At 35.8% G+C, this 25066-nt stretch overlaps 1 protein-coding gene across 9 annotated transcripts in view; it reads left to right on the top strand.

Moving 5' to 3' along the window:
- CYRIA (CYFIP related Rac1 interactor A) overlaps positions 1-24493 on the top strand; it is a 57907-nt gene extending 33414 nt beyond the window's left edge. For 2 of the 9 annotated variants that reach the window (XM_040598336.1, XM_040598335.1), the window contains 10 exons: positions 4111-4190; positions 13492-13613; positions 14600-14705; positions 15771-15907; positions 15996-16073; positions 16343-16459; positions 16556-16635; positions 18463-18589; positions 21086-21207; positions 22440-24493. In XM_040598336.1, the coding sequence (XP_040454270.1) occupies positions 4121-4190; positions 13492-13613; positions 14600-14705; positions 15771-15907; positions 15996-16073; positions 16343-16459; positions 16556-16635; positions 18463-18589; positions 21086-21207; positions 22440-22503 (1023 nt within the window). In that variant the 5' untranslated portion in view covers positions 4111-4120 and the 3' untranslated portion in view covers positions 22504-24493. Of the gene's footprint in view, positions 1-2149; positions 2292-4106; positions 4191-4379; positions 4460-12077; positions 12212-13491; positions 13614-14599; positions 14706-15770; positions 15908-15995; positions 16074-16342; positions 16460-16555; positions 16636-18462; positions 18590-21085; positions 21208-22439 lie in introns of those variants that run through there. The other 7 variants (XM_040598333.1, XM_040598339.1, XM_040598338.1 and 4 more) reach the window with 7 other exon arrangements.
- Positions 24494-25066: the final 573 nt, after the last annotated feature.

Raw genomic sequence — 25066 nt, 5'->3', positions numbered from 1 at the left:
TATTTCATTGCCACTCCTGAACATGGGAGCTTCTGTTTCTCCTGAAACTCCCAGTGGAGCTGCTCATGAGAACACTCCCAGCCTCACTTCGTTAGGATCATCTTAATGAGTTTAAGCAGTAGGTATTTGCTGATCCAGCTGGTTTTGACAAAAGCCTTTTAGGGTCTGTTTATGTAAGCAGGCAAATTTAGGATATAGTATCGGGCAAGGGAGCACTGATGAGCAGCAGAGTGTTGAGCTGGTGAACGTGTCCTTTTTCACTAACACAAGGTTTAAAGGCTTTGTCTGTATGTAATACCTTCAGTTTAGTTACAGTGCTGGTGATGGTTTTGAGCTGGTACCGATTAAATGAGTTCTGCAAAGGAAGAAGAAATAAATTAGTATTTCTCTAGCAATTTATATAGTACTGTAGCTGTCATTTAAAAATAATATGAAACTCCACAGTTCAAAATTATGGAATCACCTATAACATTGTGTAAACAAAGATTTTAAACAAGATTTAAATAACATGATGCTTAGCTTTGGACATGCAATATTTAGTTGATAATAACCCAATTTGTGGACATTTACTAAATTTTCAGAACTGGATTTCAGTATATAATAAATATGTATTTCAGTGTATTTTTAGGATACGTGTATAAAATCCATGGCAGATTTGAAAGTTGCATTTTGATTTGTTTTGTGGGGGGTAGTTTTTTTATTTATCACAATTCAAAAATAAACTGATTGGTTTATTGAGGGAGAAAGAATTTATTTTCCCATTCTAGATAATGCCTCCAGAATGTCAAAATTAAATTAATGAAATTTGAAGAACCAAGTGATGTGTTAGAAAACCAGCCTCTGTTATTTTGTTCAATGTTCAACATTTTTAAATAAGCTGTTAGATAATGGTATATAAAATGCAAAATGCTAAATATACTTTCTTGTTCAGTACTGTTTTTACAGTTTATTATGTCTGTGTGCCACTAATTAAATGTTGGGCATCAAAAACCAGTAATGCGCTTTAAACTGTCAACAGTAGCTTAGAAAGTATTTTCTATGTGCTTATGTAATGTCTTAGGATAAGCTTTAACGGTTTGGAAGACAGTAGAAAACATGAAAATACAAACATTGTCATGTCAACATGTCACCATTTTTGAAGCATACTGCTAAAAGTTGGAATTTTAAGGGATTTAGACACTAAAGAGGAGCTGCTATCATTTAGGAGTGCTGCAACAGCAATATTTTTGTATATGCATTTAGTCTTATTTCAACATTTAAACTGATTTTACAGTAAGTAAAATGAAATGCTTTCCAGCTTAATGAAATGGAATTTTATGCTCTTAAGTTAAACCTTTCTGATTTGCTTCTGTGCATCAGCTGTTCATTTGCATTCCTGTTGCAACCACAGTATGTATACTGACCTGCTCAGAATTTGTCATAATTTACTTTGAAATCTCATTTAAAATTATCCTGGAAGTGACTTGCTGTTCCTGAAGTTTGGAGTACTTTATTAGAGTTTTCAGGGAAGGACATTTTGGAAGATGCAGGTACTGGGAAGCAGCAAGCTATACAGAATAAAATAATTCAGTTTGGGCCAAGGAATTGTGTTTATTAGCACTTCCATTAAGGCGAAGGTTGGCCTTTTAATATGGAGTTAAAAACTTTGTGTTGAATGATGAGTTATAGTTTAAAGTGAAAGTTTCTTGGAACTAGACCTTGCTTTTAGTTTTGTTTTTCAGGAAACCATAAAGAAATTATTTCAAATCATAGAGAAGTGAAGCATGTTTAGCAGTTGCCTGACCCATATCTTCTAGATGTTGTTGTTTACTTTCTGTTGACGATCACTATTTTATGGGTTGATGTACATTGGAAATAGATGGTGTCAAACCAGTGCCTTCAAGATCCCTGGAAAATGCAGGCTGACCATGAAAATGTGTATAAATTTCGTAGCAGGGTTCTTACTTCATACTTGTGACCTAAATAGCTGAATCAGTTTCAACACAGGGTTGAAACAGAGGAGATTAAAATTAAAAACAAGCTTAGAAATATAATTAAAAGTTTAGGAAAAATACTCAGAAATCTCCAGAGACTTAATGTGCTGTACTTCTGTAAGAAGGATCAGAAACCAGAGCCTGGGCACATGACCTCAAGCTACTCGATGCAGATGAGGGAGCATATCCTCAGGTTTTTGGCAAAAAGGCTTCCTCACTGTTCAAAGCATGCTATCAACTAAACTAGTCTCTGGATGCACTGCTAACTTGGCAGTAGAAGAAATGGTCGGATATTCTCTGAAGATTGAAGGCAATGAGGTAAGATACGGCTTGAAGGTGAAGAATGCAGACTGAGTCAGTAATTTAGATTGTGATAGTATTTCATAATGATATAAATGGTTTCTTTCAAGTTTATGAAAAGGAAAATAAGTGTGTGCATATTAGCTTGTCCCTTTTATCTGATGTTGATAAATGTATTATACCAGTGTGATGAAAATGTTAAATTATTGAAGATACAAGTTTTAATGCTGTATAAAACCTGTTTTGCTCTGTTTGCATGTTTTTCCCCTTTGTAGGCTACTCAAAAGTCAGACTCTGTTCATACAGTGTAGCTCTTCTTCTGAAAGTAGAACTGTAAAGTGATTTTTTTTCCTGCATAGAAACCGATGTAGCTTTATGAATAATAGTATTCCTTCATGTTTTGATATTGTATATGCAATATGTTGCTAATTGTAAAGGGCTTGACAGTCTGCTCGCTGGAATTGTTCTGGAGAGAAGATTTTGAAATATTTAATGCGAAACAAAGCCATTTGTCTAACAAAAACCTGGTTTACATGAAGCTGTATGTTCTAAACAGATTACTGGTTAAATTTGTATCTTTTTATGGAATGACTATGACTGCTTTGAAATCTCCAGGCCTTACATTACCTTCCTAGTTTTTCCTGCTACAGAAATATATCCCTTACATGCATATAGAAGTTAGGGTTGATGATACTTTTTCTTCTGGAATGCTTGGGGTAGAATTTGAAAAAAAACTTGTCTCCTCATATGGAGTATCAGCCATGTACATACATAGAATAATTTTTTTGTGGTCTGATTTCTTAAGTGGGAAAAGAGTTAAACTGAAAAACAGATGAGCATCAGATGTAAGCCCCAAGAGCCATGGTTTAGAGTACTGAGAATATTTATCTTTGTGGCAAAAATCAGTTTTCAATCTGAGTTTTAAATCTAAAATTACAGTTTTCTACATCCCTCCAGGCAGACCTCTTTAACCTTATATGTGCTTTTCATGATTTAATTTTTCTCTCTTCTGAGAAAAAGTTGTAAGTTTGCCCAAGAAAGCTATACTTTTACATAGTTTTAGAATAATGTGTCTTCCTAAGGACTGTACTGCTAAACTTTTCTTCAAATCTCCTTCCTTCTTGTCTTCCATAGAGACTTGCTTTTTTGAGAGTTGGTCACTTTTCCTTTTGGGAGTTTTTAATAACTTGAAATCTAAAGGTTTTTAAAGATGATAAAAGATAGGAATAACAGATAAGATAGTTTGAACCTCTTCCCCCCCCAACCCCTACCCCCAGATGCATATATTTTTGAAAGCTAAAAAGAGCAATTTTTTTAGCTTTCTTTCTGACAGATTTTCATGGTAATATTTTAAAACAGCTTACTGATTAGAAACAATTAGTTTTTCTTTTTTCCTTAAATTGTGTTAGATTCATGAAATAAAATTAATTTATGCTAAAGTTTCCAAACCAAGGATTAAGACCTCATTTTTTTTCTCCGCAATGGTATTCAGTAATCTCAAGTCCAGTAATTTAGAGGATTTAAAAATGCAGATACAGTTCTGAGTTTGTTTCTTTGGCTAAGAAAATAAACTCATAAATTTCTGTTTGTACTCTGTGATGTTATACTGGTGTTTAAATTCTAATTTGTTCAAATAGAATTACTTCTGTGTTTATCCAAGGTCTTACTCTCTCTGTCCCCATGCATAAGTATGACAACATTGACCATCAAAATGTTTCTCATGGTCCAGAAATTGCCAAAATGTTTAATATATGATACAGACTCTGTCAAGCCTTTAGTTGTAGTATTCTGAAAAGTTTACGAATATAACTGTTTACGATTTTGTTGCATTTACTAGGTTTGCTGGGATGGGTAATCTTCTTAAGGTCCTTACCAGGGAAATTGAAAACTATCCACATTTTTTCCTGGATTTTGAAAGTAAGTTCAAACAATTACAAGACAATGAGAGAATCTTTTCCCTAACTTAACAGCAAACTGAGGAAAAAACTTTTAAAATCTGATTGCTTGCGGTGTGTGTTTTCCAGTACAACCAGTCTGTCCAAGTCCTTGTCTCTAAAATCCTTTGTTCACTCAGGACTCCTTTTCTCTTCCTTTTCTATTTTTCAGGAACCAAATGGGAAATCTTTTAAAAGTACTCACTTGCACAGAGCTTGATCAGGGGCCAAATTTTTTCCTTGACTTTGAAAGTGAGCAAAGCTTCTTGCCTGGCTTGCGTTCTTTGCTTATTATTTCCTAATGAACTGCATGCGCTTATGCATCATAAAGCAATTCAAAAGGGATTTGCAAACAAATCAAATTACACTTCAGTTGAATATTGCATTTTTATATTTATAAAGCCATATAAAATCAGTTAAATTCATTCTGAGCAGAGAAGGGGGCAGAAAGATAGCTAAGCAAGTAAAACCTTACCCTGTTGTTAAGTTTACATGTGAATGAACTTGACCTTACCTTTATTTAATGAATCAGGATTACAAAAATATTTCTCTATGCTTCTTTGAATGGAAATACATGTTAGAAATAAAAAGCTGAAAAAATATAAGCAGTGGAGGTGGCACTATTTTTGCCTGGTTCAGTGATGATTTAACAGATTATTGCAGTTTCTAAAAAGTTGTGAAGTGGTCAAAGTGTATGTGCTTGATTGCATTTCTCTTAATTGCATGGTTATTGGTTTGCAAAACAGCGTTTCACATTCTAATTCCCTTGTCACATCTATATCTGATTCAAAGCTATTTCCCTTTTGCTGGTTAGTTTCCCTGCATGTACTTCTAGACATTGTCTTGAGAACTGGTCATCAAATCCTTAAATAATGGGTTTAATCTTACTTCACTAATTACGTGAAATACTTTTTATTTAAAATCCTAAAAGCGTGTGATGTTTTGTCTCTTAATACCTTTAATCTAAAAAAAAAAAAAAATCCAACAAACAAGTTTTGAGAGAAGCCAGTGTTTTTAAAATAACTTTGTTTTGAAACATAGCTTAAGAGAGAATTGCAGGTGATTAGACACACATTTTATCACCTTGAAATAGTTTTCTTGAATCATTTATTCCTGAATTATTTTTCTGGAAATAAAGTTACTGATATATGAGACTGTGTGCATGTACACAGTCTGAAGCACTGATTCAAAAAGTCATTCAAACATATACTTAAATCTCATGAAATTGTTCGGACATGCTTTCTTGGATGAAAGCTAGAGTCTATGACCGTAACTTTGCAAATATCTTAGTCTTCTCATCTAGATCTTACTTACCTCATTATGAAGGATCAGTTTTAAATGATGAAAAAAAGTTTATTGGTTAGTTTTGGTTTAGGAGACGGTACGGCAAGCCGTTATTCCTTTTTCTCTTCTAACTATATAATTTGAGAATTTATTGTATAGCTGGGATGTCAAACCTTCATCCAAACCACCAAGTAATTTTTTTCTGTCAGACTTTCTCTTAGGCTTCAGTAGCGCTCTGTGGCTTTGCCAAGCTATTACGAATGTTTTCAGCTGCTCTGAGCTTCCAGGTTTAATCAGCCCAATCATGACCTGGATGGTAAGAAAGTAATTCTGACCCAGGCTGCAGACTTGGTGGGAAACAGGTGGTCTGGCAGTGGGAAGCCTTGGTGGAGTGGAGGTGGTGGCAAGAGGAGAAAATAGTTGTTTTATTGCCTTGGCAGCAAAGGTTGGATTTTTTTCCAAAGGTACATTGCCAAGAACTGAATGGGCCGGAGCACCTTCTCCCACAGGAGGTGACCAGTGGTTAGTGCAAGCACATGGGCATGCTAGGCAGGCACATCTACCCAGAGAGAAACAAAACTATCATCTCCAAATTTCCATGAGTTTGATACTCTGGAGTGACTGTTTAAAATATTTTGCTTGTGAAATAAAGTCCTGGAGAGTTCTGTGGCATGAAATCTGTATTGTGGTGAAAGGATGTCACTGAAGACACCTGTAGTTGCATGCTGTGGTCTCCTTTAATTAACCACTGTGTAGTGTCAAAGGGCAGTCTTAGCGGGCGTAGGTAAGAGCCTGCTTGCATGCTCACTGGACGTGTGACTTTGTGGCCTAAGTTCTCAGTTTGAGTTCGTGGACTAAAATAGTCATTACAGTCAGCCATTCAGAGGATGAGGGGTGTGTTGAGTTGATGTATTTCATGATTTGCAGCAGCATATTGCTTTCTAGTTTTTGTGCAGGTTTTCATTAGCTGTAAGCGAAATCTCAAGTCTGTCAGCACTACTTCCAAAATGTTTATGGAGTTTTTGGCTACTCCTGCCCTGGATGTTTTTTTTTTTTCCCCTCCTGCTACTCATTTGGTATTTATTGTACCTGAAAGGAAAGGAGAGTGTGTGACATACTTCTTCCTGCTATGTGTATAATGTGCCACACAAATATTGCTTAAAAAAAACGGAAACAGCCTTTTTCCTCGTACACAGGAGCAGAACAGATACAGTCTGTCTCCATGCCTCAAATATCAGAGGCTTTATGGGCTGATGTTGGCCAAAAAGGAATACAAGTGTTTATATAAAGGAAATGCGAAAAGAACATTAAGGTGTTAACTTCATTTGACAGTTGATGTAATTTGTGCTGCTCCAAAGGGGTCATCTATGGGTGATGCTTTGCCACATAGTCTCAATTCCTTATGCTAGAATTGAAATGTACAAACACACGATTGCACCCATTGTGAATGATAGCTATGTGGGAAACTGAACTTGCTACAAACTAGCTGTTAAAAAAAAAAAAAGCCACCACCAAAGTACCACCTTACCTTTCTCCACCACCTAAGTACTTTTCCAGTCAGGTGAGGGTGATGTGGGTGATAACAAGGTTGGAAGAGCCCCAGCAGTGGCACGTGAATAGGAACAGAAATGGGAGAGGATGGCAAGCAGTTGTACAGATTTAGGTATCTTAGGTCAGTCATGAAGCTACAGAGTAAGATCAGCACAGTAGGTTTTTATTTTATTGTTTTCCCTTATTATCCTTGATTAATACACATTTGATAAGGTTGTTCCATGCAACAAAAACGAATTTATTTTCTTGTCGGTTCTTATTATCCAGGGCAGTATTCTGTTTTGATGAAAAATTTGAGGAGGACAGTCTTGTACCGCATCATTTGAAAACATCCATGATTTTTTATTAGTTTGTTTTAAACTATACTTAATTGCAAGTTACTTTCCATCAGTTGCATGCTCACCTTTCTCTTACATATTTTTCACCAACCTGATTTTTTCATATTTAGCCTTAGTCCCTCCAATACATCTCTTCTCTGCAATTGTTGAGGTCTTGGAAAATGGGCAAGTAGAAGCAGGGACAGTTAGAATAATGAAGTTTTCTCACCTAATTTAAAGTTACGATTTTTTTGGTCAAATTGTGCCTTTTTTTTCGGGGGGGGGGGGGGGGGGGGGGGGAGCAGGGTGTGAGGGTGGCATTTTTTTATTAGGTAGTTTAACTTTTCCCATAGAAAAGTTTAGGCTACAAAAAAAAATGTTCAAATAATCTCTTTCCCCTCCCAGTTCCTGCAGCTATCTGTATCATCAGTTGCAATTCTTTTGACACCATTTACTGGCACTATTCTTCATTCCAAACTGGCAACCTAGTTTCGTAACAATATGGTCATACTTGAAAAAAGGTGAATCCAGCGTTGATTTCAGTTAATGCTGTGTAACAAAAGCAGTTCTGTATGCTCTCTGGTAATCATTTTAGAGTGAGGCAGTTACTTTGGATCTGTGCAAGGAGAAGAGATTTGAAGATGCATTCAGTCCAGCCTTGAGAGCAAACAGGGACAAATGGTAACTATGGTAACTTCAGCAAGTGATACAGAGAATAGTGTTTTCCTGTGCAGGTGAAAAAGTCTTTTCTTTGAGGTGAAATACAACCTATAGGCATTCATCCAAATTACTTTCTTTTAGTGTCTACTGAAAGGTTTACATAAATGAGATTCTCTTCATTCCCAGAAAGTGTACTGTATTTTGGTATATCTTGGTGGGGGTATTCTTAATCAAACTGCTTCATATTGGATTTGATTATATACCACTTACTTTACCTTAATTCCTTCTTAGCTCTCAACTTGAAAATAAAGTTAGGAAGAATGAGTACATGGCAAGTCTTAAGAGTCTCTGGATTTCAGGATTTCACGAGCCCATAGGGCAAATTCTCTTGAAATGGATTTTGTCAGTTCAAGAACAGTTTTGTTCTTTAGATGTTGACCTTGTTGTTCTTTAGATGTTGACCTTGTTTAAATTAGTCACAGGTAAATGAATTCTGGGTATTTGAGGCTCTCTCCATAGCAGCTTACAAGTGTTCTTTGTTGTGGAAAACTTATTGTCAAATTACTGCTGCCAGGCAAAGTAAACAAATAATTCCACATAAATTCTTGGAAATAATTCGAAGGTTGGGGTAACAACAGTTTGTTTTGGATCTAAAGGACTAAAGCTTATAGATTACTGGGAGGAAGCATCCTTAAGTGACACCTTCAGTCCCATCCTCTCCTCAGAAACAAATACCTTTTGTAAGACCAAATTCTCTAACCTTAACCTGAGCAGGTTCCCTTTTTTCCTAAATGTTAGGTAGGTGGGCTCATTACCTGATCCTGACTTAATCCCCCTCATCCCCCCTAAGAATGAGGGACTTACTTTCTAGGATTCACCACCACCACCGGTACTGCAAAGATTCATGAAATTTGCAGTTACTGTTCTTCATGTATGATTAAAAGTGTCTATTATTAGAACATGTCTGGCAGCAGAGCAACTGCCCACTTCTTGCTTAATAGGATATTAATTAATAACCTCTCTCCACAGGCGGCAAGGCTGGAGATGTAATGTGTATCCAGCCTGTGGGAGGTTAAGCTCTTGTCTCCCACTGCAGAGTGCCCGGGGCAAGAAGCTAAGGCTCAGTCAGAGAGAGGTTGTCCGCCCTGTGTCTGCCACGGAGCTGAAACCTGGCACTGATATCCCTGGCACAGCACCGTGCCCATAGCAAGTATTTACACTTTAGGGAGCTTCACTTTGTTCTAGCTAGTTTAGAAAGGATGAAATTCAAAAATCCAGCGTACACTGGATGGGGTGCTGTTTCTACCGAATACAATTGTTTTTAATCTATGGAGTATAGCAGGTTCTGATACCCTCTAAAATGCATTATTCACTGTGGTTATAATGCCTTTTATCTTTTCTAAGGACATAAAACTAGCTTTTCGTCTAACTTTGTCCCAGATTGGAATGGGAAAAATCATTGTCACGATGACAAACCTGCGACACGACTTTAGCATTGTACAGTAAAATATATGTACTGCTCTGTAACTTGCCGTCGGTGGCTGGTGGAATTACTGGCCGCCATCAGCAGCGGACAGGACAAGAAAAGCTGAAGACAGAGCCTGCAAGACATCTTGTTTTATTCGCTATTCTTTTGCTAGACTGTCAAGGCCAGGAGGGTATGATGATTTTTTTGACAAATATGGTTCCATATTCACTGAAGTGCAAGCACTAAACAGCTTCAGTGGGAATCCTCTTAACCTGCAATCAGTTTGAAGGTAGAATAAAGTTCTGTGCTTTGGTCTGCATTTCAGATTAAGCAAAGGTGTGTGGGATAGAAGCACTTTTTAGTACTGTCTTACCACTTCATAAAGATTAATTACTGGGATATTGTTACACTTGATTTTGTATTGGTAAAGTTTTCATAGCCTTTTCATATTTAGTCTTGTCATATGAGTACTGATGTCTTACCTACATAGCAGTTTCTATGTTTTTTCTAGTGCACAGTTGGTGAAGAATGAGAGATACTTGGCGCTGTGAGGGTTTTTTTTAAATGAACGACAGATATTTTTCTAAGAAAATAATAATGATTCCATCTGCACACCCCACCATGCATCCAAAAGATGTAATGCATCCACAAATGGACTGTAGTCAGTCCAGCTTTCCCCTTTTTTTTATTAAAGTCTGAAGCCCCATCCATAACGTGGAATAGATCATGTGTAAACGTGAGAAACAGCATTTGTTGATGGAATAGATGAATTGCCATATCCTGGTTATTTCTGATGGAGCCAATGAAATGACATTTCTCTCCAGAGCTAATTTTTTTGCTTTCTAAATGAAGATTTGCTGGTAGAATATATGGAAGAGTCAAGCCTGGTCTGACTCTTGAATTGATTTGATAGAGGATTCATTTAGTTGTCAGGTTTAGGGTTCACATTAGAAACATTTGGGCAAAGGAAAGTGAAAGGGTTTTTCCTATTTCGTTTTACTAAAGACAGCGTACTCTGAATGCTAATCACGCGTACTCCGAAAACTCAGGCTTGAAATGCTGTAAATCAGGTGATTATGGTGACTTATTATTGAGAGGGCTTGCATTCAGTGTGGATTAGTCAGTGGCTATGGTTTTATTTATAAGTGGGCTCAAATAGCTTAAGCGCATGCTGGTTCTCTGGGGGTATGGGGGTAAGAGGTAAGCACTGCCCAGCAGTGATCCTACGTTGTGATTCAGAGTTGGCTTTTTTTTTACACAGAACAGAGAAACAAACCGTGGTATTGTTGGAGTAGAAAACCAATTTTAAAAGCCACAATCTGTCATGAAGAAGTCTGTATTCCTTTTAGTTGTTGTTGCTATTATTATTGTTGTTGTTGTTGACAGCAATATGAAATCTTTTTCAAAGTGAGTGATTGCAGTTACTTTAGCTGACCATCTTTGGCAAGATCTTGATGTAAAATCCCTTTTGAAACATGGCCATGGTCTTATCAGAACATCTGTTTGCATAACATATATTTCATAAGTAAGATGCATGTTGTTTTTAAAAAAAAGCCTGAGTCATCCTCCCTACCTTTATTTTTAAGCTAAACACTTTCAGCATAAATATAAACTGCTTCTGCAAATGCAAGCTAAGCCTGTTGCTCTGTAGCCTTTGCAGCCCTCTTCCTCTCCTTTACCTTTCTTTCCCTCTTCTACCCACCTACTTTCCTCCAACTCCTACATCCCCAGGTGCTGGGACACTACAGAAAGCTCAATAGGTTTCAAATATTCAACCTTCCCCCAGCTTCCAAAAGATGAATTAGGAAAATCCGGAAAAGGCTAACAATACTAAAGGCCATTTTAAAGTCCCAAAGTGCTGAGCAGTCTATAGTTTTTACATTTCTATTAGAGGCTAATTTTTAAAGCAAATACATTGTAAAAAGTAACATAGGAGTACCTTGTTGACCAACCCATGCTTCCAGGTGACCTGAACATACAAATTTTACACTCATGAACTGCACTAATAAATTACTTACTTGCTTTTGTGTCTTAATATTAACTGAAAATGTTATTTTAATTAATTTCTATTTAACTATTAAAATACAGATATTGATTTATAGGTGACTCCTACCTTCCCCCTACTCTGTTGTTCTATGATATGTAACTGTTTAGCAAGATTACCACTTTCTTAGTTAAACTCCGAAGCATTTACTGTTTTGTTTCTTTATCACAAGGTGACAGACCCCTTACAGTGTATACCTGAGATTTCTTGCAGCTTGGGGAAAGAACCAGTCGGTAACACTGTAAAACTTAATGTGACTGATAGGTTGGTTCAACAGCTGTGTCCCATCTGGGATTGTCCTATTTAGGATAGCTTTTCCCTTTGGTGCTACTTTTCCTTGCTTTTTGAAGGATAGTATGTCAAGTATTTTGGATGCAAAACCCAGCAGAGTAAGCCCATCTTATTTTTATTTTCACTTGTTATGTGTTTTAAAAAGATTGGGGAAAACTTCCACAATAAAAGGAAAGTCAAGTAGGTGTTTTTTCATGTGCCCAGTCTCATGGGGCTCACGGTGACATAAGAATATGGAAAAATTTGTTGTTTCAGACCTACAGACATGTAAAGCTCAGCCATTTGTGTCTCATCCGTGCAAGGTCCGTAGACAACTTGACACATGCAAACAAATTATTCTAACCTGAAACATCATGGGGAGAATGCCTGCTCTTTCCATACTCCTCAAGGTGAACCAGTTCATTTGTTTCTAGTGGGGGGTGGGTAAACGAACCCTGTACTGATACATGGGTAGAAAACTCTGTCTCATTTCTTAAGGAGAGTGAGAAGATTAAATAGAAAAATTATTTAATTTTTTTTTTTTGCCTATTAATGTAGAGATGTATCTACCTATAGTAGCTCTACCTAATGTATCTACCTATAAGTAGCTCTTCCTAATTGGTGAGTTTTGAACCAAAGGCATCTCACTGCTTTAAATTGAAACAAGTAGTCCTTAAATCCTAAGATTCACCTTCCAAGTTGTTTTTTTCTTCCATTAAAAAAAAATAAATCTATCTTCACAAGCTAATATAAATTTAAGGAAAACAAAAAATTTTGTGTCCCTGTAGGAATCTGCTGGGACAATGTAATTATTTCTGCAAATACCAACTACAATTCTATATATAGGTTAACCCGTCTTTAGTCAGTTCCAGTTGTCTTTGTGTTCTAAAGCAAAAGAAGGCAGAAGATCCCTACCTTGTCTAATGTGTTGATGTTATAAGGATAACACCATTCCCTGGTGTCACACTTCTGTGAAGATCCCATCGGATGGGATTTGAATGGGAAAATTGATCTACTTCCAAATGCCATTTCTCTGAACAATAAAGGTCTACAGGTCAACTCCCACTCTGAAAACTGATCATTGACAGAGCTGAATTCATTTTGGTAGCAGGACTGATCTCTAACATACATAAGAAAAATGTTTATTTTTAACAGTGTACTGTATCTGTTACATTTCTTCTATTTACAAAAGGAGAAATAAATTACCCTGGTTAAGGAAGCCTGGAGGAAAGTCAAAGTGGCGTAATATCCCTCTGCTCCATCCACTGAAAGGCCTGATTTTATCCCCAAGCTGCAAGAAAAGTGAACAATTCTTTGTAATTGAGCTGTGGAGCTCATGAAGGAGGGGGATGTTTTTTACTGAGGGACTGATGCATTATCCTGTTTTCTAATAATACTACTTTACGATACTGCTTCACTTTAAAATGCTGTGTTTTGAGAAGAGGCATTATGAGCTAGAGCATACAAAAACTGTACTGTTTTTTCTTCCTTGCTATAAAAAGCAGAAACTTGGATGCTAGCAGAATGGCAGTGCAGTATAATTGTGTACTTAAAAAAAAAAAAAAAAACAAACACATCAGAATGGAGTTACACATAGTCAAGCTGGATATAATGTTGAGAACTGAGTAATCTTGCCCTTTGTACTTCAGCTACCTTTTGACTTTGTATATTTTGCGTTTCTGTTTCTTAGATGCACAGCCCACAGATGGAGAAAGGGAGGTATGGAATCAGATCAGTGCAGTTTTACAGGACTCGGAAAGTATGCTTGCAGACCTTCAGGCTTACAAAGGAGCTGGACAAGAAATTAGAGATGTATGTTTGTTAATGACAGTTCTTGGGAAGCAAAATCAAGCAAAACTCAAATGTGTTCCTTGCTTCTCTTCTGTATCCAAGCACTTTCTATGAAATGATACAGAAATCTTCATTAAAATTGTATTTAGAAAATACATTACAGATTACGTGTAACATTGAATATAAAGCTCTAATGTGAAACCATTAAAAGATGGCTGTTGGAACTTCTTTTACGTTTACTATTAGTAATTACTTTTCACTTCAAGTAACACCATTACATATATATCGTGGTGTAAGTCAAAGTTGAGGACACAGAAGAAATAATACATGTCAGAAATAAACTATAAAAAAAGTTGAAAATAGTTTTTCTTCTGTGAAAGTGAAATAATGAACCATAGTAAAGTATAACCTTAAATCTACTTCAGATGCATCTTATTCTATGAAACTGGTCCCAAAGTACAATTCTGAACTGTAACTTAATTTTTTTCTCAGCTGACTAAACCTTTTCCTGCAGCAGTGTCGCAGTTACTGTTCACATGAGCTGTTGGTTATTTAAGAACCTGAATATGTTGAAGATTTCAAAAGCATCAAAACTGTAAAAAAAAAAAAAAAAAAAAAAAAAAAAAAAAAAAAAAAAAGACTATTTCTGCAACCAGCAGTCATGCAAAAGGTCTTACCTGATGCTTCTACAATAGTTTTGTTCCCCAGAGAATATGTGAAAACATTTCTGTATGTCAGTGGTGCACTGGAACGAATAATTTTAAATCAGTATGTTATGCGGGAGAGGGACGGTGGAAAACATGGTATTTTTTTTACTTACTAATTTCCTACTACGTGGGAGGGAGGGTTGACTAACTAGTTCCCTACTCCTGTGCAATGTAATTTTGCATGATTATTCTGTGTTTTACAGTACATACTTTCTAAAATAGTATAGTAGAAAAATTCCAGACTACCTTTTGCTTGATATTTGCATATCACAGTTCTTTACAGTAATATTTTCATTTCAGGCAATACAAAATCCCAATGATATCCAGTTACAAGAAAAAGCATGGAATTCAGTATGTCCTCTGGTCGTAAGGCTGAAGCGCTTCTACGAGTTTTCACTCAGATTAGGTGAGCCCTGATTTAGTATGTCTGTTTATTAGGCTACTTTTTATATTTAAAGAAATAGGAAGTTTCTTTTCCCACAGACTCTTAAAGGTTTATTATTCTTTCTGTTTAATATCAACAGACATTTAGCAGCAATTACGTTTATCAAAGCATGTTTTTAGTCTTAATTTAATTTCCAAATTATCATAGTTTTTTAGTTTGCCACCTTAAATAAATCTGTATTAGCTAAATGGAGTACAAGCAAAGAACATGATAAAACTGTATAAAGGTTTACTCTGGTGCCTGCCGCTCTTCTGCTTTTCAGTGGTCCATATTGTACTAATGAAATTTATTTTTTGTAATTTGGATCCTTCAGAGATTTAAAAGGAATGCAGACTAATAATTTTTTGAGACTTTTTAAAATGAAGGATAAAAGGGGGAGAAGTATATCAGTGTACTTTCTCACAAGGTGAAGATCCGAAGTTGGGCATATTTTACACTGATTTGTCATCCTTACAAACCCCCAAAATGATGTTATTGTTCCTTGAATTAGAACTCTGAAAGAAAACCAGTGTGCAAAAATGTATATATGACGTGGGAAAGCTCCCAATGCAAGGGGATTCTTCTACAACTTCCTGCTAAGTATGTCTTTCACTTTTTGAGTTAGGCTAGTAATTATAGCTACGGGAGCTGAATTACATTGTTATCAATGTCTAAGAGTACACTTTCAGTAACAGAGATGCCAGAATAATCTCTATACTGAGCTGATAGCTAATTGGGGAAGATGAAAGAGTTGAATGCAAGAAAAACACTTTCTCTAGAATTTTTGATAAAGACCCCAGGTAAAGGGTGATAAAAAGGGAAAAAAGCTCAATGATACAAAATAGAGAGAAAATGGCAGAGCGCCTAAAGAGGCAGATGTCTTTCACTAATGTTTCTCACCTTAGAATAGTAAGAAAAAGCATTTCTGTTAGGGGTCTGCATGTTTGAAGGGTTCCTTCCCTTTGAACAAAGTATATTTAGATACTTACTTAAAATTGTTATCATAATGTGGACTGAATAGAGTTTGTGCTTCTGATTTTTATTCAGAGAAAGCCCTGCAGAGCTTATTGGAGTCCTTGACATGCCCACCTTATACTCCAACTCAGCACCTGGAACGGGAACAGGCTCTAGCGAAAGAGTTTGCTGAAATCTTACATTTTACTCTTCGTTTTGATGAACTTAAGGTTACTAGTGTCTTCTAATCCATGTTGATTTTTTTTTCACTTATATTTTGAACTGAAACTGATTATTTCCTGTTTGTCTTCTTTGAAGATGAGGAACCCAGCAATTCAGAATGACTTCAGCTATTACAGGCGGACAATAAGTCGCAACAGAATAAATAACATGCATGTAAGTAAATAAAATCTGATTTACTGTTCACACTGAGGTATTTATCAGTATGCATTTATACCATTTATGGTAATGTTTTTTCCTTCGATTCGCTAGCTGTGTTCTCTCCTTCACACTGAGAGTTAATCAGCAGTCCAGATGAAGTGATTAGAGTGGAACTGTTCATGCAACAATCTGCTTGCTGACATGATCATGTACTGTATCTTTTTTTTGCTGCCAACAAGATTTTAAAGAATTTTACTGACTATTTTTTCTCGTGTTTTCATCAGCTAGACATTGAGAATGAAGTAAACAATGAAATGGCCAATAGGATGTCCCTGTTCTATGCAGAAGCCACACCAATGCTGAAAACACTCAGTAATGCAACTACACATTTTGTATCAGAAGTAGGTAGCGGGGGAGAAAAGGTCAAACACAGACATTCTTGATCTTAATTTTACAAGATAAGTTTACTGAACGTTGACTGTTTTTTACCCTTCTAGAACAAAACGTTACCAATTGAAAATACAACGGACTGTCTAAGTACTATGGCTAGTGTATGTAAAGTCATGTTGGAAACACCGTAAGTTTTCCCTTAAATCTTGTTTTTCTTGTATGAGAGAATGTGTGTTGTATTTTAAGTGGCTACCTAGGATAAACACAGCTTTTCCGAATGAATTCCTGTATGTTTGCCTTAAGTTACCACTTTTGTATACAAAGCATGACCTGGTATTGGAAAGCCTTGCCTCCTATTTTAACCACCTTACGATATTTTTAATGAATCGGCATTGAGTTTTGTTAGGAGGAGCTTACATGGTCAGCCTGCATTTCAACAAAAGGTAAAATATAAGTGTAATCTTATGCACTTACAGGCTTCGGTGCCCGTGTCTCGTCTAACCAAGGTCATAGGCCAACAACTGCCTCTTGTTTGCCCGTGCTGCTCAATTATCAGCTCACACAGGTGCAAAATATTAGCTCTTCCAAGTAGCACTTTTGGAAATGATGCACAGGGACTATTTTGACAGTCATTTCAGTAGGTCTTTTTTGGATGCAGCCATCTTACTTTGGATATGAGAAAGTTCAGCTGTATGAAAAATGTGCAAGACAGTGGGTTGCTATTGTTTAGCTATGCATTTAGTTGAGTATATTTTAGATTAGATGCCTCTTTGAGTGGAAAACACATACAAGATTAGTCTCAAGGTTGTCTTCCTGTCTTTGAATCATTCCCTGTAAAGTGTTGAATTCCTGAGGTTATTGTGTTTGTGTATGAAAATTCTGGAGAAGTGTAGGTAGGTGTTGGGACTCATCTCACAATCTTGAGACATACAAAGTAATAATTGAAGAGTAACCTTATGTGTCAGCTCATTTTTTGGCAGTAGAGAAACAGAATGTTGTGAGTCATCTACCAGAAGATTATCTGATATTTCTAATTGAGGGATAATCAAGCATTTTCTCATCAAAATGTCTGTGGCCTTTAAATCTGTTCATGTTATGATGCTGTGTAAGAGTAAAAGTTAAAGTTATTGTAAACTGAGAGGCAGTATAATACAGATTTTAGTATTTTTAATGTATGTTTAAGTGAAAAATAATTTTTTATATTAAAAATCAGTCAATGGCGGTATACAACAATACAATATGTTATTTACTCAGTATTTGTTAGGAAAATTGTGATAATGTCTATTTTTCGGGTTTACTGTACTGTAATTTTTTGTTTTTCTGTACTGTAAATGGGTTTTTTTCTCTTCTGTAATTCATTTTTCATTGCCTGACTATGGTTTCAGGGATTAGAGAAGATAGTGTCTGTCTTAACTGTGCCATCAGTATTCTTACTTTGCAATTGAAAAGTCAAAGAAAAATTCTTTGGAATTAGTTCAGTCCAGTCCTATCTAATAGGCCTCTGCATTTTAGATGTTCAGTGAACCTGGGTCCTTCAGGTTGCCTATGGGCTTAGAAGAGAGAGAGGGTACAGTGACTATGATCCACCTAGGTGAAGCCCTGAACTTACTAGCTGCCAAAATTAGATCCTACGTCACTTTTTCAAAGTAGGATTTTAAGCAAGAAGAGTAGCTTTCCTTTAAAGGTCCCAATATGTTGTGTTTCTAGTATTAAACGGAAGTATGATCAGTCTCCATCATATTTCATGAACCTGTGGAAGTCTTCTACGAAGCCATCATGATAGGCATTTTACTGAAGTGAATATCTGAGTTGTGAAAGGGGGTATTAGAAGGTGTTTAGATATCTCTCTTTGCTTTCGAACCATTCTTCTAAATTGACAAGGATTTATGCAATTCAGAGATCTTTAAAACCTTAAACTACACCTTTAGTTCACATTTCATGCACTTGTAGTCCAGTTTGCAAAATTTTCCAGTAAAAAGTAAAGACTGTTTGTTTATTTTGCTCTGTTTTCCAGAGAGTACAGGAGTAGATTCACCAGTGAAGAGACTCTCATGTTCTGCATGCGAGTAATGGTGGGAGTTATTATTCTGTATGATCACGTTCATCCTGTGGGAGCTTTCTCAAAGACATCAAAGATTGATGTAAGAGTGACTTTTCTTTAATACTCTGTAGGTTTGGGAATACTAGTTTGCAGCTTTTTTTCAGCACAAGCTTATGACTATATAAATAATTTTAATTACTTTTAAACGGCAAAATTTAGAGTGTATCTTCACCTGTGTACTTCAATAATGTCATCTTGTTTGAAATTAAAATAAGGATAAGTCCTTTTTTCTTCGTATTTTCTTCCAGACAGTTACTAATTTTTCTTTGTTAGCTCTGCTTTCCTTCCACCTGTATGGTTACACTAAAATAATTTTGTATTACACCTACCCTGGAATAAGGTCATAATTTTTCATTAATCATGTAATTTATTTATGCTAAAATGCTCATCTTTGGCAGTAGTTCTGTTGTAAATAAGCAGGTATTTGACATTTCTCTGCTTTGTCTGAGATCTGAATTTTCAGAACTGAAATGTTGTTGTGATGTCGATAATGAGCCTTCTGTTTAGCTTTGACATGACCAGTCACAGGGAAATCAACCTAATTTTTTCATCTGAGGTACTGCAAGCACACACAAAAAAGTACTTAGTTTTGCTACGTGTTTTTACAAACCTAAATCTCATGCGCCACATCTTTCAGCAGAAATAAGCTGTTATTCATGAAAAAAGATGCTAGATCTTTCCTGTTACAAGGAAGGCTACTTCAAAAGAAAAGAAAATATACATGTATATATAAAAAATTGTGCTCCATGAATACTGCATCTTTGTTAGCATTTTTCATCTGCAGATATAGTATTTTACCACATCTCCTCTTTGACTCTGTTTTATAGAGGGAAAGATACATCACAAAGAGGTAGATTGATTTGCTCAAGGTCATGCAGCAGAAAGAGCCTGGGAATTGAATGCAGACTTCCTGACTGCTAATTCAGTCTCTTGCCTACAGAGACAACACAAGTACACAAGTAAAATTTTGATAGAACCAAATATACAATCTGAGTGCTTTGTTTCTCACACTTACTCTAAAGCCCTGTAATCTTACAGGAAAGTTAGCTTAGATGTAAATGGGAGGCAGGAGATGTATGACTCGGTTTTTAAAAATGAGTATATGGTCCCAAATCTTTATTCTAATGTAAAAATCTAATATTTCAGGTGGTGATTTTGTTTTACTTGATAAAAAATTATTTTCTCCAAACTACTCGTTTCTTGGGAGCCATTCTAAGAGAGTTTCAGGGAGGGACAGTGGAACAAATTAGCCTTTCCTTACTTTTTCAAGACTGGAGACACTATTTCAAGCTGTTCCTAATGTTAGACATCCTAACAGCCTCTCTTTTTTGACTGTTTTAGGGATTTGGATTCAAACAAAAATTGAAAAGAATGGTTTGAATTTTTATCCCCTTTGAGTTTATCTGATTTGATATGATGTACTGTACTGAATTATGTGAATATAGTCTTGAGTTTCTCTAGTTCAGGAGAAGTAACTGTGTCACTTCAAAACATGTTCTGCTACCCTGAGAATTCTGTCAAGGTAGAAATTAGCTAGCTGAGCAGTGACCGGTGACTGTTGGACTAGTCCTTGGGCAGGAGGCTGAACTACATTTTCCAAATAATTTTTATTGGCAAATACATGGACCGTGACTTCAGTTAAATATTTCATCATCCATTTCCATAATAGGGCAGTTGCTCTTCAGCTGCAAAGAAAATACTGGAATGTAGATTTAGCACTGTAATGTCACTTGGAAAATTAGAAGGTTCAAATCTTGACTCTGCCATGTCTTTATCTGTCACTTCAAATAAGATGGGATTAATCTAAACTAATCTTTGGGTAGCTTTTAGATGTCTTCATAGCAGTGGGAAGAAATAGGTACTTCTGGAGGATGTTTCATTACATATGAAAGTATACTCTGAACAGGTTAGAGGAATTTCTTATTTCTCTCTGTTGACTGGATAGGGAGTCTGTATAATGGGTCAAATGAGTTCTACCTCTGCTTTCTTTGCTTCATTTCCCCTTTTGTTTCAGCCTGTTTTTTATAGCCTCCACAAAGATGTTCATTCAGTATAGTATTTAAAACCTACATGGTGTTATTCTTATCATAGATTAAACTTGTAAACACTAATTATGAAACAAATCATAAGTTAACACCAGTTAGTTTTACAACTAAAAAATGAACACTGAAAATTACTTCCTTGTGTGCAAGCATTAAAATAAGTCAGAGTTGAAACTTCTGATAGTTGCGAACAGCAGTGACATGGAACACTCTTCCAGAATATCTTTTTTTTTTTTTTAGTTTATATTAGCTGTTCTTGGTGTTTTTTAAGTTGTAATTGGAGAAATCATGTGCAAGTTAAAATATATACACTTAATATTGAATTTACTATCTACAAGCATTAAAGTAGATGTTATTTTCTCAAAAGTTAGGTTTTTACCTTAAGGTAATATTTAATAAGTTGTAATGCTTTTATTGTGTCATATAAAGCAGCATTAACACTCAGTAGGAAAAAAAACCTGCCTGTCTATGGTGAAATTTTTCCTTGTTTTCAGCTAGTGCAGTTCATATATTGTTGTTCAATAGTGGCATGCTTCTGTTCACAGATGAAGGGATGCATAAAAGTTTTAAAGGAACAGCCACCTGACACTGTGGAAGGACTTCTGAATGCTCTCAGGTATGTGTGGAATAATTGTTTGAATCAGCCTTAACTAATTCCTCTTTGTTTTTCTTCCAATCTCTTTATAGACTTTTCACCATAGAAGCTTTGATTTATTAAGAAAATTGTCCTTTTAGGTTTGCCTTCATCACCTGGAGTTTTCTTAAGTTATATTAATTTCTTTCAATTCCATTTCACTTTGATAAACAATGACTATTAATGTTGGAAATTACAATGTCCTTCTTCAGAGACACTTGTTTATCACCTAAAACTTAGCAATTTAAAAGTTACATTTTTTCCTTTTAATGTATTATTTATCTAAGCTTTGTTGCATAAAATACCCTAGAAACTACAACATTTCAAAAGCAAAAAGTAGAATTTACTTCTCAGACCCTTAATACTTCCCTTCTCTCTTTCCCTTCTAATTACACTTTCTTGTTTGGTTTCTATTTTTGCTAAATTATACAACTTCAAGAAAACAACAGCCTAAATCCCAGTCCTTTAGCTAAGTGTTTAAGGTGCTGTCTTGGGAAACAAGATGCAATGGTCTGACGCTTCTCTGAAGCTGAGAAGGGAGTCACTACCAAGTTTTTCAGAGCTGTATTGAATTCTCTAGCTAGTGAATGCTTGGGGAGAGTGAGAATTGCACCTCCATATTTGCTTATCATGTCCTTTGAATTAAAACTGGTGTGGAGTTAAATCCTGCAGGTATTAGGTATGTGTTCAGCTTCCATGATAATCAAGCTCCCTTTGAATATAAGCAGTGGAGAGTGTTTGGGCTTCCAAGGAAAAAAACACACTAAAGCTCTTCTGTCCTCCCAGGATATTTAAGGAAGCTGCTTAAAATTAGGCTTATAGATTATGCCAAAATTAAGTCTAGATTCCTAAGTCCTTTTAACATTTACCATATTTCTTATGTATTTCCTTGATTTTACTTCTTTCAAGGCTTTTAATTGGGAAAAAAAAATAATTTCAGCCCAAAATTATGATGATGTCGTAGACGGATAGCAAACAGGATTTAGCCAGGATTTACCCACAATTCTCCGCCTATTAAGAGGGAGTAATTTATTGCAAGGCGCATTTAGAAGATAAAGAGCACCAGACTATTAGCAGTTAATTCCAGTGATCAGTGACAGAGGAACATGTAAGTTCCTCCTCTGTGGAATTGTACTGCAGTGATTTCAAAACAGGTACTGAAGTTTTCAGACTTGTTCATTTTATAAAATACTGTTTTAACTTGTAATTTCTAGGTTCACTACAAAACACCTGAATGATGAATCTACTTCAAAACAAATCCGAGCTATGCTGCAGTAGTATCCTGGGACAAGTAGATGTTTGTATTGATCACAGAAGATGTGTATGTTTACATAATTTAATACAGTTTGATGTTAATACTTGTGTGTTATTTACATAACCATTTTCTTCACATTGCTAAAGTACATGAATCTGTTCATAACCTGACTGACTTTGTATAGCGCAGCCTAAGTTTTTATGCTAGCCTTTATCTTCTGACTTTTAAAATACTTTTTTTACTTAGATACTTCAGCTATGACAATTTATCTGTGCATTTTAATCCTTAAAAATCTTCTATCAAAGAAGTAAGTAGTAGTGAAGACAAAATGGAAATCAAATAAACTGAAGTGTCAAACGTGCCACAGAAAAGGAACTTCAAAGAAGGAGAAAATTAATATAAGAGAAAAGTCATTGGATAAGCTTTAAGGACATGTGCACAGTCAGTTTTTTAGCCAGTTTTAGAATCTCATCAAACTTGTATGAATAGGAGAATACCTGAATGTTCATCACTTTCATAAAATATGTTGTCTTTCCTGTAAAGTGGAGATCCACAAAATTTTAAGGATTATGTGCTGGCTGACATTCAAAAATTTATTGCAAAGAGGTAATTTTACCTTTTCTATTAAGTTTAACCTGTACCTTTCAACAATTGAGGAAATTAATATCCTTTTTGAGATTCAGTATAAGTAAACAGAAAATACGTTTCAAGACCACTAGTAGATTTTGAAAGTTCTGTAAAATTTTGTTAGATTTAGAAAGTAAAGAGAAAATGCTAATGCCTTGACTTAACTCAAAAGGGTTTGTCAGCATAAGTATATCATGATGAACATTATCTCTTGGATATCTCTTCCTGGTAAGTAATTGTTTTGCTGATACTAGTATAAAGCAGAACACTTCTGCAGCAGCAGACTTCCCTAGTGTCAAATTGGCCTCATCAGACTAGGGATGATATAAGTAAGTTTTAAGAGCTGAGCTGTTCTGGTATTATTCATTAGGTGATTCAGAGTCAACACAGAAATATTTATCAGCTGACTGCTCTTCATTGTTTTTTGAGATGGGATTGATTCTTCAAGGAGTTGAGTTCGTTGCTGAGTTGTTTGTTCTTACTTTCTAGCCGTTTTTCCAGTAAATGGAATAGAAATACATTGCCAAAAGCAGCAAAGTGCTCATGCTTTGTTACGTGTGTCTTCGGAGTGGTCTGCAGTTGCTGTACATATTCTTGCAGAGGTCGTGTTCTGAAAATGTGTTTGATTTAGTGTACTTTGCTTGCATGTATGTGTGAAAACTCTAGTGCTTGTGCACAGATTCAGATCTGTATTTGCTTATTCCTGTGTACTTAAATCAGGGTTTGTGTGCTTTCACTGGAATTTTCATGCATATCACTTCTAAAAACATTACCTGAAGTCTTTGAAGATGCATTTGGTCTGCTGAAGCTCAGCTGCACTGTGACAAATTGAGTCATTGAACTCTGTTCTTAAACGGTATTAATATCATCAGTTCTTTGGAGTCGGGCTTGCTTTAGAGTTTATTTCTGAGCAGAATGACCACTATGAGGTTTCTCCAGCCTCATCTGAACACATAGGCACCAATGTGTTACATGTGTCGTGATACTGGACAGCTTCGCAACTCCAGTGTTCATGTCACACATCTGCAGTTGTAGCAGCAGATCTGTATGCTGTCAGGAACAGAATTAGAAATCATGCTAGGTTTTTTTTTTCTTTTTCTGGAAGCATTGATCACACTGCTTTTTCACAGTAGTAAATCCACTGTTTACAGGCTCCATTTTTCATGGGGGGACATTTAAAAGTGTTTATTAGGGAAAATCCTGCTTTGTTCATAGTCATTTCCAGTTAGGTGAATCTAGGTGGATGGCAGGTCTTTCTGTTGAGCTTTGGTAACTGAAGTTAATACATGCTTACCTGCAATTATTTGTCAAACAATGAAGTCTTATCTTTAAGGAGCCCAGAGGAAAGCTATTTGTCACTTGTATAATAAAAATGTAAACCTTAAAGCATTCTGTGAGTTGTCATGTGCTGTTTGCCAAAGTCACTGAATTTCTTTGCCTGCTTTGATGTTTTTGTACAGAAGTTTGTTTGAAATAATAAAAAGTTTGGTACAGCAAGCATTGAAACTGTCTATACTTAGAGACAACATAAACAGGTTGAGAAATATCTCATTTAAAGTTTTGGATCTGAGATATAGTAGGCTCACCTTTATGTTTCTAGTTTATAGTTTTTAAAAGCATTTAAAATGTTTTACTTGTATGCCACAACAATATAACCTTATGTCACTTAAACAATTTGTTTTTTTCTGGCAGTTCTTGGCACTTGTCTGCCATCTTGACCATGGGAAATTGTTGATACTGCTATACAGAGTAGAGGGCATGAATCCCCTTCTATGACTTTTGTATCTTCACATTAATCATCCTAGGCTGTGGTGGCCATCTCAAGTTGCATTTATAATCAGTAAGGCCACCAAAGGATGCTTCGGTTAATCTTTAGATAAGTACAAATTAATTGCTCTCAGAAGAGCTGTGTAGACTGATGGTCAAAGTTATTGATTTCCATTTCGTCAGTGTTTCTTC

The sequence above is a fragment of the Falco naumanni genome, chromosome 6, assembly GCF_017639655.2.
Source record: "Falco naumanni isolate bFalNau1 chromosome 6, bFalNau1.pat, whole genome shotgun sequence".
Taxonomy (NCBI): domain Eukaryota; kingdom Metazoa; phylum Chordata; class Aves; order Falconiformes; family Falconidae; genus Falco; species Falco naumanni.
Note: the sequence above shows the minus strand (reverse complement) of the source record. Positions and strands in the feature narration are given on the sequence as shown.